Below are 15,574 nucleotides of genomic sequence, written 5' to 3'. Positions count from 1 at the left end.
CGAGACCACCTCTGCTATCTCGGCACATATCTTCTGGTAGGCCTTTGGGGTGGGCTTCCCACGCCCTCCCTGTGTCAAATCACCCCAGCGTAACTCAACCTCCTGCAGGAGGGAGGCATTTGCCTCGTCTGAGAACCTCCTCGCTCTTTTGTGGCCTCCAATATGCTCCTCTCCCAGCTCACTGCTCTCTCCAGCATTAGCCTCCACAGCGTGCTTGTGATGCCTCCTCCTCTCCCTCCATTCTGGCAAATATGTGGGCTGGTAGCTAATTTTTGTTTCCCTATTTGCTGTAAAGCTCTAAACTCTCCCTCCTTCCTCCCAAAGCAGCCACACCACACCCACACACGCCTTCAGTCCCCCTCAGCTCCCTCTCTCTCTGTCTCCTCTTCTGCGCATGTCATGATGATACTTGACCTCCTGAATCGCAGGAATCGAACGTTGCCATGCCGTTGCTAAGGACGGCGACACTTTACAGCAGAAGGTCAGCGAGATTTAACGCTACCGCCCATTTCATATCGCTCGTGGTAACGCCCAATTTCAAAAATGGTGACTAGGTGCTTTGAGAATGGGCGACAAGCCGGCGATCTGAAAACCCATTTTTACCGCCCATGCCGGAAATAATGCTGTTTTTTTGACGCAAGTCATTTTTTTTGCCGTATTTATTTTTTTTCAAAGTTTACCCCTGCGACCTGTGCTGGCGTAACTGACTTAGTTACGATTTTTCGAGGCCAGTTTTTTTTTACATCTTGATGGCGTTCCCTCATGTGTGCGCCAGTTTTGTCAATTGTTCGCAGTTGGTCAACATTTTTTTCTCTCAGATCGGTGTATCTGGCTACTTCCGAAAAACCTTCTGAGTTAAGAAAACCAGCGCACATTTACAAATCTGCGCTGAAAGACGCCATTGTTTTTAAATCGAAGATTTTGGTGGGAGTCAAGAACACTGTCAAAATCAATAATAAACTTCAACTTTTTTTTACCTTTCAACGTAGAAGTGTAAATTTGTTGGATTTCAGAAGTTTTCTCAGTTTTTTACTCAGTCACACGCTACCACCGAACGTTTTGAAGCAGGGCTAGAGGGTCGTAGCTTTGGCCGGCATAATCGGCCCCGCGCCCGGACACGGGCTCAGTTACAAAACAAGCTGTGGGGGTGGGGGGGGAGGAGAGACAGAGAGAGCGCGGTGCCGATTAAAAGGCTTGGACCCCCGGGGAGTGAGGCGACTTCTGCACTGAAGACTGCAATGAGTGGGGGGGGGGGGAGAGAGAGAAGTCACAAGACTCCAATTAATAAAGGGGGCGGGAGGAGAGAGGAGAAGACATAAGACTCCAAAATTGCTTGGAGCCCACAAACCCAGCAGTTTTGTCGGGATTGTGCCCTCTGGTCCCCTCCAGCACTGACTCTGTCAGAGTATTTTGGTGTCAAGGCGATGGCATCGAATTATCATGAGACTGATGGGCACCACTGCAGGCACATCTCAGGCTACTAGGTAGCCAAGCCTCAGCTGTTCCTATTGGGAGATGTTGTTCACCTTCCTCTGGAAACCATCCAAATGTTACTCACAAATATGAACTTGTAAAACATTTGCCTTATCACACTCTGAAACTTAAATTATGTGCATTGAACTTAGAGTCCACCCTGAATAATACTGTGTATCTATGTAGAAACATAAAAAATAGGAGCAGCAGTAGGCCATTGGCCCTTCGAGTCTGCTCCATCATTCAATATGATCATGGATGATCCTCTATCTCAACACCATATTCCCGCTTTTTCCCCATAGCCCTTGATGCCTTTTGTTTCTCGAAATCTGTCTATCTCCCTCTTAAATATATTCAGTGACTTGGCCTCCACAGCCTTCTGCGGTAGAGAATTCCACAGGTTCACCACCCTCTGAGTGAAAAGATTTCTCCTCATCTCGGTCCTAAATTTTCTACCCCGTATCCTGAGACTGTGACCCCTTGTTCTCGACTTCCCAGCCGGGGAAACATCCTCCCCGCATCCATTCTATCCAACCCAGTCAGAATTTTATATATTTCAATGAGATCCCCTCTCATTCTTCTAAACTCTAGTGAATACAGACCTAGTCAACCTAATCTTTCCTCATACGATACTTCTGCCATCCCAGGAATCAGTCTACTGAACCTTCGCTGCACTCCTCTATGGCAAGTATATTCTTTCTTAGGTAAGGAGACCAAAACTGCACACAATTCTCCAGGTGCGTTCTCACCAAGGCTCTGTATAACTGTAGTAAGACTTCATTGCTCCTGTACTCAAAAGCTCTTGCAATGAAGGCCAACATACCATTTGCCTTCCTAACTGCTTGCTGCACCTGCATGTTTGCTTTCAATAACTGCTGTACAAGGACACCCAAGTCCCTCTGTACATCGACACTTCCCAAGCCATCACCATTTAAATAATACTTTGTCCTTATGTTTTTCCTACCAAAGTGGATAACTTCACATTTATCCACGTTATACTGCATCTGCCATGTGTTTGCCCACTCACTCAACCTATCTAAATCGCCTTGCAACGTCTTTGCATCCTCCTCACAACTCACAATCCCACCTAATTTTGTGTCGTCAGCAAACTTGGAAATATTACATTTGGTTCCCTCATCCAAATCATTTATATATATATTGTGAATAGCTGGGGCCCAAGCACCGATCCCTGTGGTACCCCACTAGTCACTGCCCACCACCCCGAAAAAGACCCGTTTATTCCTACTCTGTTTCCTGTCAGTTAACCAATATTCAATCCATGCCAATGCATTACCCCCAATCCTATGTGCTTTAATTTTGCACACGAACCTCTTATGTGGGACTTTATCAAAGGCCTTCTGAAAATCCAAATCACTACATGCACTTGTTCTCCCTTATCTATATATATTGCAGTGGAGTGGTAATGGTTAGACAGTCTGCCCACTCAGGAGAGATCAGATTGCTCAAATGATGCCCACAAAGAAAAGAGTGTTTTAAGTAATATTGTGCTAAAAGGCCATTTTGTTTCTTTAAATTATATATGCACAACATATATGTATTAATATTTACAGTGAATCTTTTGATGGTTATATTATAGGGGGTAGAATGTCCCCATGATGCAGATAGGAAGTTCTACTCCTTAATAATGCAGGTCAGCTCTTTTTCTTTTCAACACCCAATCACAACTAAAACTTTTATGCTTTCTGCAATGCAGTTGATATGGTGAAATAGAGATGAGGGTAGAAATTACTGTTACCAATCTTATCTCATGAAAGCCAAATGTTCTTGCACCAATTTACTCTCTTTGCTATTTTAGCAGAGGGATTAACACATAAAATGTATATTAAATGGGTTAATACATCCATTAACATAGTGGCAGAGGAATTTGGTGGACACAAACTTCAGTTAATTTTGACTTTTGGTGATAATGTAAAACAGGCGATATTGATAAAGCCACCTATTATGTATCTCTCCATTTACTTCAATGAAAATCGGGAAGATGTACAAAGGCGGATGATTTAACATCTGTTTTATCACCCAAAATCAAAATTACTCCCATTAAGTGGTCATTCGATAATATCACCAACAGTAATTTCTACTAATAATGGTTGAATCTGATCAGACCAGACTTTATTATCATGTAACTAATTCCAGGATGTGTGAGATTGATTGTTAGCAGTTATCTGAGGAATTTATCAAAGGCTGCTGATAAATTTTCAGAAATCTGCACATCAAAAACAAATAGAATAAGAATTTGTAGACCTAATGGTTAAATTTCACGCTAAAAATAATCATAAAATTCCAACTGTAAAGAAGAACCTCAGTTGTGTGTATGCCCGTGCCATGTGTTCAAAAACAATGATTAATGTTTTTTCTTTATTTCGAGATGAATAGGAAATTGTTCACTACATGATTTATTTGTATTATCCTGATAAAGTAAACTGTGACTTTAATCTTTGTATTTTTTCCCAGTTATTATTCAGCTATCCAACTTGTACACTCCGGTCAATATTAAGTGAGCGATTGTATTTATTAATGTAAGCCTTCATGTTATGAGCTTTACTATGATGAAAAAAAATCAATAGAATTGATTTCCATCTGCATACATTAGCCGCAACTGACATTTTTCTTTAATACATTTTGGAATTCCATTTAATTACCAGCCAATAGTGTTACCAGATATGCATGCTTTGGCATTTTAAGATCAAATTTTATTTGGTGGCAGTCACTGAATAGCATTGAAACATAAATGTTGATAACAATTAATTATCAAAGAAAAATAAAGATATAATTAGATATACAATAGGTTCGGGTATTTCTGGATTTTGGAACGTCAGAAAGGGGGAAGGGGCTCCCCGTCGAGGAGCTGTTGCAGCGGGCCCTGGTGAAGAGGAGCTGCTCGGGCCCGCCGGCCCCGTCACGGAGGAGGTGTTCGAGCCGGCTGGCGAGGAGACCCCGAGGTAAGGGCAGCGGGCGAGGCGCAGGATCAGCAGGTCCGGATTCCGGAACATTTTACGGATTCTGGACGACCCTGCCACCGAGCAGTCTGGAGTCCGGATACCCGAACATTCCGGATTCCGGAACTCCATGATTTTCGACACTGCTCCTGTACTTAACTAAAAAGTAATTAAAATACATTTCTAGCTCAATGTAATCAATTTGAAATTTTAAAACAGAAACAATGCTTATATTGGATCCAATTTTCAGTTTTAGTACCGCTTCCATTTTTGTTGATTTAAACCCCCTGTCGGGTTTCCCTGTGCCATATTTCTATCTCTGCCAAAAGGCAGGTGACACGCTCCCATGTTCTGTCAATGCCAGTGTAGAGCTAGCTGACAGAACATGAATCATTCTCTGATTTTCTCTTCATCTTTGTGAGAAAATACATAAGAAAAAGTACAAAGTACAAAAGTACATATAAGAAATTACAATAGTATAATAAAGTGATTTTTTTTTTAAATCAGCGCATCAAACTGCTCCTTCCGTCAATCATCTACAAGTTACATTGTCGTGAACTCGACACCATCTCATTAATCATCTTCATAAAAGTTCTGCAGACGTCCTCCCTGACTCCTGGAGATAATCCAAATAAAACATGACAATGTCTATCTTCACTTCCATCTCTCTTATTCACAGTCATTTTGCACAGGTGAATTTTCTATGGCCCCAGTAGCAGCAGAATCATTGAATTTGATGGCATGTTTAAGGTAAATTAGTGTTTGTGCAGTCACAGGGCCAAATCTGTGCCCCATGGGATTGTATGTTTCGTTATATTCGCCCGGAATTTCCTTGCAAGTTTTCCTGATCGGTTGGCTGACTTCAGCAAAAATGTGGCTGAATTTGCGATGAAGTTATGACGGCTATTCGGAAGAACTCCCGGGGAAATTCCCAGTGATTGTTACCAATAGAATCTCTCTTTGATGCAGATAGGAAGATAACGATACAGGTCATTTATTTGTTTCAATATCCCAGTCATATCTAAAACTCTGATTTGATTTACTATTCAATAATCATCAACAAAATATGTTAAAATGTCTCAAAGGGCTTCACATAATTCATTATTTTTGGAATTCAGAGTTCTATAGGCAAAACAAAGCTAAGAATTGTTGAATCCAATCAGACCAATTTTCTTTTCATTAAGTCGATCCCACAGAGTGGAGTGGATCCATGCAGCCTCATCTTACTTGTATATGACAGGGGGTATTTTCCTGGGTCTGTGTCCTGGATTGCCTGAGCACAGTGAATAGGAGAAAGCCAGTCAGGTTGGAACACTCTGTAAAGGAATCCACCCACACTTTCTCCATTTTTTGTTATGGAGGAAAATCAAGTGTGTTCCTTTTCAGGCATGTACTCCAAGCCAATGTTCTGATATTTGTCCATGCAATCTAATGTATGCTTGGGGCAGACCCAGAAAAATTGAGTTTTCCTAAATTTAGGGTTAAGATTATCTCAGACTTTGTAAAAAGGGAATCTTTGTAGCTGAGTCAGGTTTTGAAGTGAAGGAGGAAATATTTCTGATTCTAGTGGTCTACTTTTGGTTCATTTTTAGTTGGAGGGAATTCACTTGTCATTGGTTCACCTCATTGACAATGTCTCTAAAGCCACCTGGCACCATTGCACAGTTGTACGATACTGTATTCTTGGTAACTCCCATAATAATAGTCAATGCAACACGGTGTTAAACTGCAGTAGTGTTATGCAATCAAGTAGCCCCTGGTCTTGCACCTCACTGCAACCAAAAAATTGAATTAAAATAAAGCGGGACATTTACTGTGATGATTGGACTCAGATTAAGGAAACCATTATTTCTGTGACAAAGAAATAGGTGACTTCTCCTCTTGGGCCACATTGATGTTTGGTCTAAAGCCACTTTTGATTTTTCAGGTCAGTACTGCTCTGGTGAATTGTCACGACTGTATGACATTCCTGCATGATTCAGGAAAGCAAGAGAGTGAAGGCAACAATTGTAGATTTTGGATTAAAAGTGGGGCTCAGGGAGATCTTTGCTTGTGTGTGGTTTTAGTAGAATTTGATTGGATCCATGGACATTCTGACCCTCTTAGCAGACAAAATCAAAAAGGAAACATACAGATCCAGCATGAGTCGAATACCGAGGAACGATTTCGAGTAATCTCCAAACCCAACACCAGAAAAACAGGTTGCTCTGCTATTGAAAAAGTTAATGGATCTGAGTTCAGGCTTTCCACTGTGCTGAAATTGTGACATCATTGCCAGCGAGGTGAGCCACCAAGTTAGCCCAGGTGACAAATCATTCTGTGTCGTAATATTTGGAGCATTTCACTTAAGTAAAATAGCTTTCGGTATATAGACAAACAACTGAAAATTTATGCTTTGTTTAGTAGATCTGAAACATTTGCAGCTTTCATTGATCCAGCAGGACCAAATACCCAGTGTGCATTTCAGATGGAATTGGGAGTCCGTGCAGAATGTGCTGGTACATTAGCGACAGAGTAATGCTCGAGCTGAATAGGGATTTATTTTCAAGGACAAAGTGTTGTGTGCCCAGTACATGATGCAAACTCAATTACTACACAACATAATCTTGATGACAAACATATAAATTACTAATAACTGTATAAAATGTGTTTTTTTTTAATAGATATTCTATAAAAAGGATTTCTATGCTGTATATTGAGACTCCTTAAGTGCATAAAAAATGACTAGTAAAATATGGATGAAGGTGGACCCTCTGATCAATACCTAGAATCTTGTTCTGTGCATCTCCCAACATCAGACTTGCTTTGTAATTACTAGCCAGGGCCAAGAAAATGGCCATGTGATTTTGTGAACTTGCTTATAAATCAGAGCACTGTGCCCTTTGTAATTGATGGATAACTGATCAATTCATTAGTGGGGAGAAAGGAATGATAGAACTCCAGGGAGTTATTCAATTTGCTTTGGCCGTCGCAGCTGCTATTTTGTCCAGCATTCTGGCAAGGCAGCAACATGTTAATGATGAATGCAACCATTAACCTCTTCAATTACAAAAACTCCCCCAAAAGGAATTTGTGTGTTACTCATTCAGTCTGTTGGCTTAATAAAATTGCTCTTGTATAGGGATTTTTAGCTTCCATGCCAGAAATATCCTGATGACAGTGCCCCCGTAAATTAGATGACTTTGAGGAGGTGTGATGCTGCACTGGTTTTAGTTCTGTGACATGGATTGAAGAATGCAATGCAAGGAGGCCACATGCTTCCCTACAGGAAGAAAGGGAATTTTACATGGAGTCAGTCACCTTGAGCTACTCTCGGGCACATGCGAGTTGCCGACTCTCAGCCAAGGAATGGCACAGGAAAAGTAAAAAATGGGGCGACAATGTTTGGAAGAAACATAACTAAAAGTAGCAATAAATAAGTAATCAATAAATCATCTGAGGGGAAATTTAATACATTGATTCTCCTAGCACAGAATCTCACCGGCTGAGGGTACATTTCAAGAAATTCGACACATGCTTACCACAATTTCCTGTCCATTAAAATTCCTGATATCTGCACCCGGCAAACATAGCTCCATACCGGAATCACAAGTTCACTAAATTCCCCTATTATTGCTGCCAAATCTCAACTCACAGAAACGGGATGGAAATCTATTCTTCCAAGCGTAATCTCATATCGGTTTCAAAAGGGTGTATTGACTTGCCTATGTCCAGGTAACATTTTTGCAGCAGTTTAGGCACATTGTTATTATAGAATCAAAAGGTGATGAAGCCCACTTTGGATACCACTGAACTGACCAAACTCATTTCACTTAGAGTCTTTTAGATAGACGAAATGGCCTACTCTAAAGAAGGGAACATTTTCTTGAATCAGCAGAAAAGAAAATCAGGCCACGGGTAAAACGGGCTGGTGATTCGCTATTACCCACATTGCCCTACTGTTCAAGACTAATTTCACCTCCAGTATATCCTTGTTAAAATAGTTCCACTTTTAGCTTAAAAGCTAATTCTGTCAAAGTCATTGGAAAATACCTAATAAGCTTAAATGTTACTTAATCCATATATTTTTTATCAGGTTTTTAACACGAGATGATTTTGGCATTCATTGGAAAATTTTAATACTTCTTTTACTTTCAAAGATATCAAGCCTTGATTGCACGCTCCAATTCACTGTCAGTGTAAGTGCAGTAATTTACAGAAGTGCCTATTGATGCATTTCAAGCCAATCTCATTGCTTTTGCTTTCGGCTGATGTGAGCATTTTTAGTGGGATGCTGAGATCTACCTTTCAAAGACAACCAGAAATAACTATGAATAATTTGTTAAATTGTAATTGCATATTAAAATATACTATGTCAGATGGATGCAAATTTACAAAAAGCGATAGTTTCTGTTCAGATATACTTTAATGTAGCCTTGAGTGCAGAAATGAACTTGAGTGTTTGTTGACTAATGCTTTTGTGCACTATCTCACAACTACACCAACAAAATGTCCTCATATATTTACAAGCCAAATTTTCAGATTTCAGTAAAAAAGGAAACTAAATGTGGACTGCAGATGCATACATAATATATAACATGTACTTTGTTCCTTTTATATTTTTATTTATAGAGGAAAATTGCCCATTTTATTTTATTTTTTAGTTATTAATAAAGCCATTATCATCTATCATTAGGTCTACATCAAAAAACGCAATTTGAATAGTCTAATTGTGGAGATTTTTGATGCCCAGAAACATTGGAAATAGGTTTTGTGACAGCTTCAGTTCTTAGTGTTATACATTAGTTGCTTAACCACCACCAAAACAGCTTTTTGCAATATTGCTTAAAAGATTTGGAGGCCAAAATTGCTCCTTTTTTGCAGCCCATTAGCGCCGCCGTTTTCGCTCGGGGGCAGGTGGCAGATGCTCCTGAGGCGAAATTGCCCCCCAAGATTTTAGGGCAATTTGGAGTTTGTGCTGTGCCTCGTGATTTGCGCCCTGTACAGCGCACATCCGGCGATAACGCCATCGCCATTTGCGCTGACCCCTTTGCGTCCCGCAGAGGAAATTGCCCCGCAGGACGCGAGGCTTGCGCGGGTCGATGTCCACGCCCGCTTCGCGAGGCGCTGACATCCGCTCTGGGTGTTCCTTAAAGGGGAGGCCGCGTGCGCCCCCAGCCGCCATTTTTTTTTTGTCAGCCGACTTTTCCATCGACCCGACAATAGCAGCCCTCGTCTCGACTGGGCCGCCATTATGCAGCCCGGTAGTCCTCTTTGCGTGCCGGGCCGCTGGCTTGATCGAGATTGTCCCTGATTTCCCAGTGGTGGCCAACAAAGGGCCATGCAGCGTCCGCAGGGGCATTGTGGCACGTCAACACTACGTGGAGCAGCCGTGTAGCGCTGACCTGTTCAGGGTGGTGCTGAGCTCAGCGTTGTGCTGACATGTTGGGAGCGCCCCTCCAACGAGGTGAAGCGCCTGTGACTGCGCTCCACCTCGTTTGAGGGGCGCAAAGGGCAATCCCACGCTGGGGCGGGACTTCCGCCCTGGGTGTTAACTGACCCGGGCCCAAAAGGTTACTGCCCCTGGACGGGCCGCAGGGCAATTTTGGCCCCTTGATGTTGTCCCGCGGCTTATAGTTACAGTTATATAAAGCTCTTTTTTGACCCTATCTGGAATATTGCCTTCAGTTCTGGGCACCGCACCTCAGGAAGGATATATTGCCCTTGGAGGTTGTGCAGCACAGATTTACCAGAATGAAAATTAGGCTAAAAGAGTTAATTTATGAGGACAAGTTGCATAGACCAGGCTTGTATTCCCTTGAGTGTAGAAGATTAAGGGGCTATCTAATTGAGGAGTTTAAGAAGATCAAAGCAGTTGACAGGGTAGATAGCGAGAAACTATTTCCTTTGCTGGGTGAGTCCAGAACAAGGAGGAATAACCTTAAAATTAGAGCTAGGCCATTCAAGAATGATGTCAGGAAACACTTCTTCACACAAAGGGTAATGGAAATCTGGAAATCACTCCCCTAAAAAGATGTTGAGACTTAGTTTTGAAATTTTTAATTGACCAAGATTGATAGATTTTTTAAGGCAATTTTATTAAGGGTTACAGAAACAAGGTGGATTGATGGAGTTAAGATACAGATCAGGCATATCTAATGGCATGGCAGAACAGGCTCGAGGGGCTGAATGGACTACAGCTGTTCCTATTTTGCTAAATAACACTAATCTGTACAGACAGTGCTTTGGTCAATGCTCAATCCACTGATCTCACTAAGAGAGCATTGGAAAGTAACTTTTGACCTCAGAATCATAGAATCATAAGGCTAGACTTTCGGTATATATCTGCCCATTTAGCACCCATATAATGGCCGAGATTCAGTTTACCGCCCACATTTGATGATAAATGGAAACTACCGCCCGATTATCGCCCATTTATCGGCATACCCATTTCCATTTGTTTAAAATAAAACCTGACCTCATCACTCATGCAATGCCAGAATACTGTTTATAATGGAAACTAATGCCCAGATTATCGCCGAGCGCCATTTTCGGCATTTCGCCCATATATTGTCCAAATGATCGTCCGCCCAAAAAGATGCTCAAGAAAAGCTGCACTCACCGACCTTAACCCGGTGGCATGGATGCCATTTTGTAAATCGGGGGCAGTTTAATAAAAGGCTGTTTCAAGCATTGAGGTAATTTGTGATGGATTTTAAGGGTTAGAATCTTTCCAATCATCTGATCACATTGTGGTCAATTTTGAGTTTATATTGTGTTTGTTGAGGACAGATTAGGACATTATAGTGATGGGGCCTGTAATTTCTCAGCCAGTATTAATGACTACTCATGCTGCAGAATAGAGATGGGATATGGTTAATTGAAGAGCATTATGTGCCCAATCAAAGAGGTGGCAGACTGCTGAGGAGGAGGAGACGTTACACCCAACGCATTTCCAGGGATAAGCGATCATACCTGTACTTGCAAGAAAGGCGTTAGAAGGCTGCGCTTCCAAAAGCAGGTCATCAGTGAGATATGTCAGCTAATTAAGGGAGACCTGCTGCCTGCCAGCATCATCAGGACTGCACTGCACGTTGAGGTTCAGGTTACTGCAGCACTTTCCTTCTATGCATCGGACTCCTTTCAGGCTTCAACTGGCGACATTTGCAGCATCTCGCAGCACGCCGCACATTGCTGCTTTCGACAGGTGACTGAAGCCCTTTACGCAAGCAAGGTGTACTTTATAAACTTCCCTATGACCAGGGAGGCATAGAGTGCGAGGGCTTTGGGCTTCTCGAGAATAGCAAACTTCCCCAAGAGCAGGGAGCAATAGACGGTACGCACATTGCCCTGCGAGCAGCTTTACAGGATGCAGAGGTTTACCGTAATCGAAAGGGATTTCACTTCCTGAATGTGCAGCTCGTTGTTGACCACAAGCAAATAATCATGGTAGTTACGCAGCTGCATGACTGTTGGTCAGCAGCTCATAAATGAATGCTTTGCGTGAACTTACGTTGGTGACAGTTATAGTTGCGTTACGTTATGTTTCATCCTTGCCTGGCCTGGCTTTGGCCATTGTTTGCAACCCTTGTATTGATGTTTAGACTTACATTATTAGAAGACACTGCACAACAATTGTAATGTTAAATAAAAATCTTAATTTAACAACTGAGGTAAAAAAAAATTAAACAAACTATATAACACCCATCTCCCCACCTCCACCCCCAATTGTCACACAACAATAAATTTTCAATAACGATAAAAGTATAACAGTACCAAAAATTCCCCCCCCCCCAACATTCAACAATTTTTTAATAACAATAACAACAACAACCACCACCCCCGCACCCCCCCCCCTCCCAACGGTCAACAATTTTAATAACAATAAAAACAGTAACAAGAATAGGCCCCCTCTCCCAACCAAGTGAATATCTCCCTAATTGCGGCCACGCTTCCCTCTACCTCTTCCCTTCCCTCACATCATCATAGGCAGTGCCTCGGAATCGAGGAAGACTTGCTTCCACTCCTGAAGTGAGTTCTTTGGTGGCTGAACAATCCAATATGAGAGCCACAGACTCTGTGTCACAGGTGGGACAGATAGTGGTTGAGGGAAGGAGTAGGTGGGACTGGTTTGCCGCATGCTCTTTTCACTGCCTGCGCTTGATTTCTGCATGCTCTCAGCGTTGAGACTCGAGGTGCTCAGCACCCTCTCGGTTGCACTTCCTCCACTTAGGGTGGTCTTGGGCTAGGAACACCCAGGTGTCAGTGGGGATGTTGCACTTTATCAGGGAGGCTTTGAGGGTGTCCTTGTGGCATTTCTGCTGCCCACCTTTGGCTCGTTTGCTGTGAAGGAGTTCCAAGTAGAGCATTTGCTTTGGGAGTCTCGTGTCTGGCATGTGAATTATGTGGCCTGCCCAGCGGAGCTAATCGAGTGTGGTCAGTGCTTCAATACTGGGGATGTTGGCCTGAACAAGGACGCTGATATTGGTGCAGAGGATTTGTAAGATCTTCCGGAGACATTGCTGGTGATATTTCTCCAGGTGTCTGCTGTAAATGATCCATGTCTCTGAGCCATACAGGAGGGCAGGTATTACTGCAGCCCTGTAGACCATGAACTTGGTGGCTGTTTTGGGGGCCTGGTCTTCAAACACTCTTTTCCTCAGGCGGCCGAAGGCTGTACTGGTGCACTGGAGGCGGTGTTGAATCTCGTTGTCAATGTCTGCTCTTGTTGATAGGAAGCTCCCAAGATATGGGAAGTGGTCCACGGTGTCCAGGGCCACGCCATGCATCTTGATGACTGGGGGGCAGTGCTGTGCGGTGAGGATAGGCTAGTGGAGGACCTTTGCCTTACGGATGTTTAGCGAAAGGCCCATGCTTTCATACGCCTCAGTAAATACGTCGACAATGTCCTTGAGTTCAGCCTCTGTATGTGCGCAGACGCAGGTGTCGTCTGCATACTGTAGCTCAATGACATCGGTTGGAGTGGTCTTGGACCTGGCCTGTAGACGGCACAGGTTGAACAGGTTCCCACTGGTTCTGTAGTTTAATTCCACTCCAGCAGGGAGCTTGTTGACTGTGAGGTGGAGCATGGCAGTGAGAAAGATTGAGAAGAGGGTTGGGGCGATGACGCAGCCCTGTTTCATCCCGGTCCGATATGGATTGGGTCTGTGATGGATCCATTGGTAAGGATCACGGCCTGCATGTCGTCGTGGAGCAGGCAGAGGATGGTGAAGAACTTTTGGGGGCATTCGAAACGGAGGAGGACGCTCCATAGGGTCTCGCGGTTGATCGTGTCAAAGGCCTTTGTAAGGTCGAAGAAGGCCATGTATAAGGGCTGGCGCTGTTCCCTGCATTTTTCCGGTTGCTGTCGCGCTGCAATAATCATGTCCGTTGTGCCCCGTAGGGGCCGAAATCCACAATTCCCTCTACCACCCCCTCATCGTAACTCCCCCTTTCCCACTTACGCTCTCCCTTCAACCCCCACGAATGCCAAGTCATCTTGCAGCAGGGCACCTCAAGCGCCGCTGCTGTGGTGGGGGGGCGGGGTGGGGGGTGCTGGGGGGGAGTGACATTGGCAGATTCAATTCTTAGGCCCCAGGAAAAGACGTTTCCAAAGAAATGCCTTCCGAGTCAGAAGCAACTGCTTCCTCCTGACTCGCATCTGTTGACGTTGGTGGTATAGAAACATAGAAACATAGAAAATAGGTGCAGGAGTAGGCCATTCAGCCCTTCTAGCCTGCACCGCCATTCAATGAGTTCATGGCTGAACATGAAACTTCAGTACCCCCTTCCTGCTTTCTCGCCATACCCCTTGATCCCCCGAGTAGTAAGGACTTCATCTAACTCTCTTTTGAATATATTTAGTGAATTGGCCCCAACCACTTTCTGTGGTAGAGAATTCCACAGGTTCACCACTCTCTGGGTGAAGAAGTCTCTCCTCATCTCGGTCCTAAATGGCTTACGCCTTATCCTTAGACTGTGACCCCTGTTTCTGGACTTCCCCAACATTGGGAACATTCTTCCTGCATCTAACCTGTCTAAACCCGTCAGAATTTTAAACGTTTCTATGAGGTCCCCTCTCATTCTTCTGAACTCCAGTGAATACAAGCCCAGTTGATCCAGTCTTTCTTGATAGGTCAGTCCCACCATCCCGGGAATCAGTCTGGTGAATCTTCGCTGCACTCCCTCAATAGCAAGAATGTCCTTCCTCAAGTTAGGAGACCAAAATTGTACACAATACTCCAGGTGTGGCCTCACCAAGGCCCTGTACAACTGTAGCAACACCTCCCTGCTCCTGTACTCAAATCCCCTCGCTATGAAGGCCAACATGCCATTTCCTTTCTTAACCGCCTGCTGTACTTGCATGCCAACCTTCAATGACTGATGTACCATGACACCCAGGTCTCGTTGCACCTTCCCTTTTCCTAATCTGTCACCATTCAGATAATAGTCTGTCTCTCTGTTTTTACCACCAAAGTGAATAACCTCACATTTATCCACATTATACTTCATCTGCCATGCATTTGCCCACTCACCTAACCTATCCAAGTCGCTCTGCAGCCTCATAGCATCCTCCTCGCAGCTCACACTGCCACCCAACTTAGTGTCATCCGCAAATTTGGAGATACTACATTTAATCCCCTCGTCTAAATCATTAATGTACAATGTAAACAGCTGGGACCCCAGCACAGAACCTTGCGGTACCCCACTAGTCACTGCCTGCCATTCTGAAAAGTACCCATTTACTCCTATCTTTGCTTCCTGTCTGACAACCAGTTCTCAATCCATGTCAGCACACTACCCCCAATCCCATGTGCTTTAACTTTGCACATTAATCTCTTGTGTGGGACCTTGTCGAAAGCCTTCTGAAAGTCCAAATATACCACATCAACTGGTTCTCCTTTGTCCACTTTACTGGAAACATCCTCAAAAAATTCCAGAAGATTTGTCAAGCATGATTTCCCCTTCACAAATCCATGCTGACTTGGACCTATCATGTCACCATTTTCCAAATGCGCTGCTATGACATCCTTAATAATTGATTCCATCATTTTACCCACTACTGAGGTCAGGCTGTTTTCTCTCTCCCACCTTTTTTAAAAAGTGGGGTTACATGGTACCTTGGGGTGCAATGCCATATCCCGAAACTATCGATTGCAATGACA

At 43.5% G+C, this 15,574-nt stretch overlaps 1 protein-coding gene across 5 annotated transcripts in view; it reads left to right on the top strand.

Annotated features, from left to right (window-relative positions):
- Window positions 1-15,574, top strand: part of pcdh7b (protocadherin 7b) — a 581,399-nt gene that overhangs the window by 431,690 nt on the left and 134,135 nt on the right. For 2 of the 5 annotated variants that reach the window (XM_070870597.1, XM_070870598.1), the window contains exon 3: window positions 3,071-3,124. The exons of 2 other annotated variants lie outside the window; for them this stretch is intronic. In XM_070870597.1, coding sequence (XP_070726698.1) covers window positions 3,071-3,090 — 20 coding nt within the window. In that variant the 3' untranslated portion in view covers window positions 3,091-3,124. Of the gene's footprint in view, window positions 1-3,070; window positions 3,125-4,279; window positions 4,344-15,574 lie in introns of those variants that run through there. One more of the 5 variants, XM_070870600.1, reaches the window with a different exon arrangement.

This window comes from Pristiophorus japonicus, chromosome 2, assembly GCF_044704955.1.
Source record: "Pristiophorus japonicus isolate sPriJap1 chromosome 2, sPriJap1.hap1, whole genome shotgun sequence".
Taxonomy (NCBI): Eukaryota; Metazoa; Chordata; class Chondrichthyes; family Pristiophoridae; genus Pristiophorus; species Pristiophorus japonicus.
Note: the sequence above shows the minus strand (reverse complement) of the source record. Positions and strands in the feature narration are given on the sequence as shown.